This window comes from Diaphorina citri, unplaced genomic scaffold, assembly GCF_000475195.1.
Source record: "Diaphorina citri unplaced genomic scaffold, Diaci psyllid genome assembly version 1.1 scaffold5106, whole genome shotgun sequence".
In the NCBI taxonomy this organism is placed as follows: Eukaryota; Metazoa; Arthropoda; class Insecta; order Hemiptera; family Psyllidae; genus Diaphorina; species Diaphorina citri.
In genome coordinates, this window is record NW_007382482.1 from 1 (window position 1) to 639 (window position 639).

Genomic DNA, 639 nt, shown 5'->3' on the forward strand with positions numbered 1-639 from the left:
ATGATACCTAAAGGGTCGAACAATCTGTGGGCAGCACTCAACATGATCTTTTTAGTGACATTATCAAATTTCATTGTTGACAATCTTTCAGTGTTGATAGCTAGTGTGTCCGAATATCTGTCCCATACAAGACCTAATACATTGGTTGTCTTGTCTACTTGGTCACCAGACTTCTCCCACCCTCTTAGTTCGAATCCTCTTTCTATCATAACTGAAGAGGCTAGGGTTATGAAACTTTGAGCTTGCTCTATGTTGTCTACACTGGCTAGACAATTATCTACATAAAAGCTATTTTTCAAGAGTTCTAGTAATACAATAGAATAGTTGGATTTTCCTTCTTTACAAAGACTCAGTGTGGTATCAATGTGTAAGTTGATACATGCTTCGAGCAAGAATGGGCTTGGAGAAGCTCCAAAGAGTACTCTACAGTGTCTGAATACCTTAAGTTGACCATCTGTAGTCTGCCACAAGAATCGCAGAAAATCTCTGTCATTGGGTGCTACACTAATCTGGAGGAAAGCTTTGGTAATATCTCCTGACACGCCAATTTTCCTTTGTCTAAACTTGGCCAATGCGGAAGGAATTTTTTCAATGAGGTTGGGCCCTGAATCCAAGCATTCATTTAATGAACACTTACCC

At 39.6% G+C, this 639-nt stretch overlaps 1 protein-coding gene across 1 annotated transcript in view; it reads right to left on the reverse strand.

The window, feature by feature from the left end:
- Positions 1-7: 7 nt before the first annotated feature.
- LOC103521378 overlaps positions 8-639 on the reverse strand; it is a gene marked incomplete at both ends in the record, with an annotated part of 9,021 nt that continues 8,389 nt past the window's right edge. Inside the window, one exon of the mRNA XM_008486490.1 lies at positions 8-604. Within this exon, the coding sequence (XP_008484712.1) occupies positions 8-604 (597 nt within the window). The remainder of the gene's footprint in view (positions 605-639) is intronic.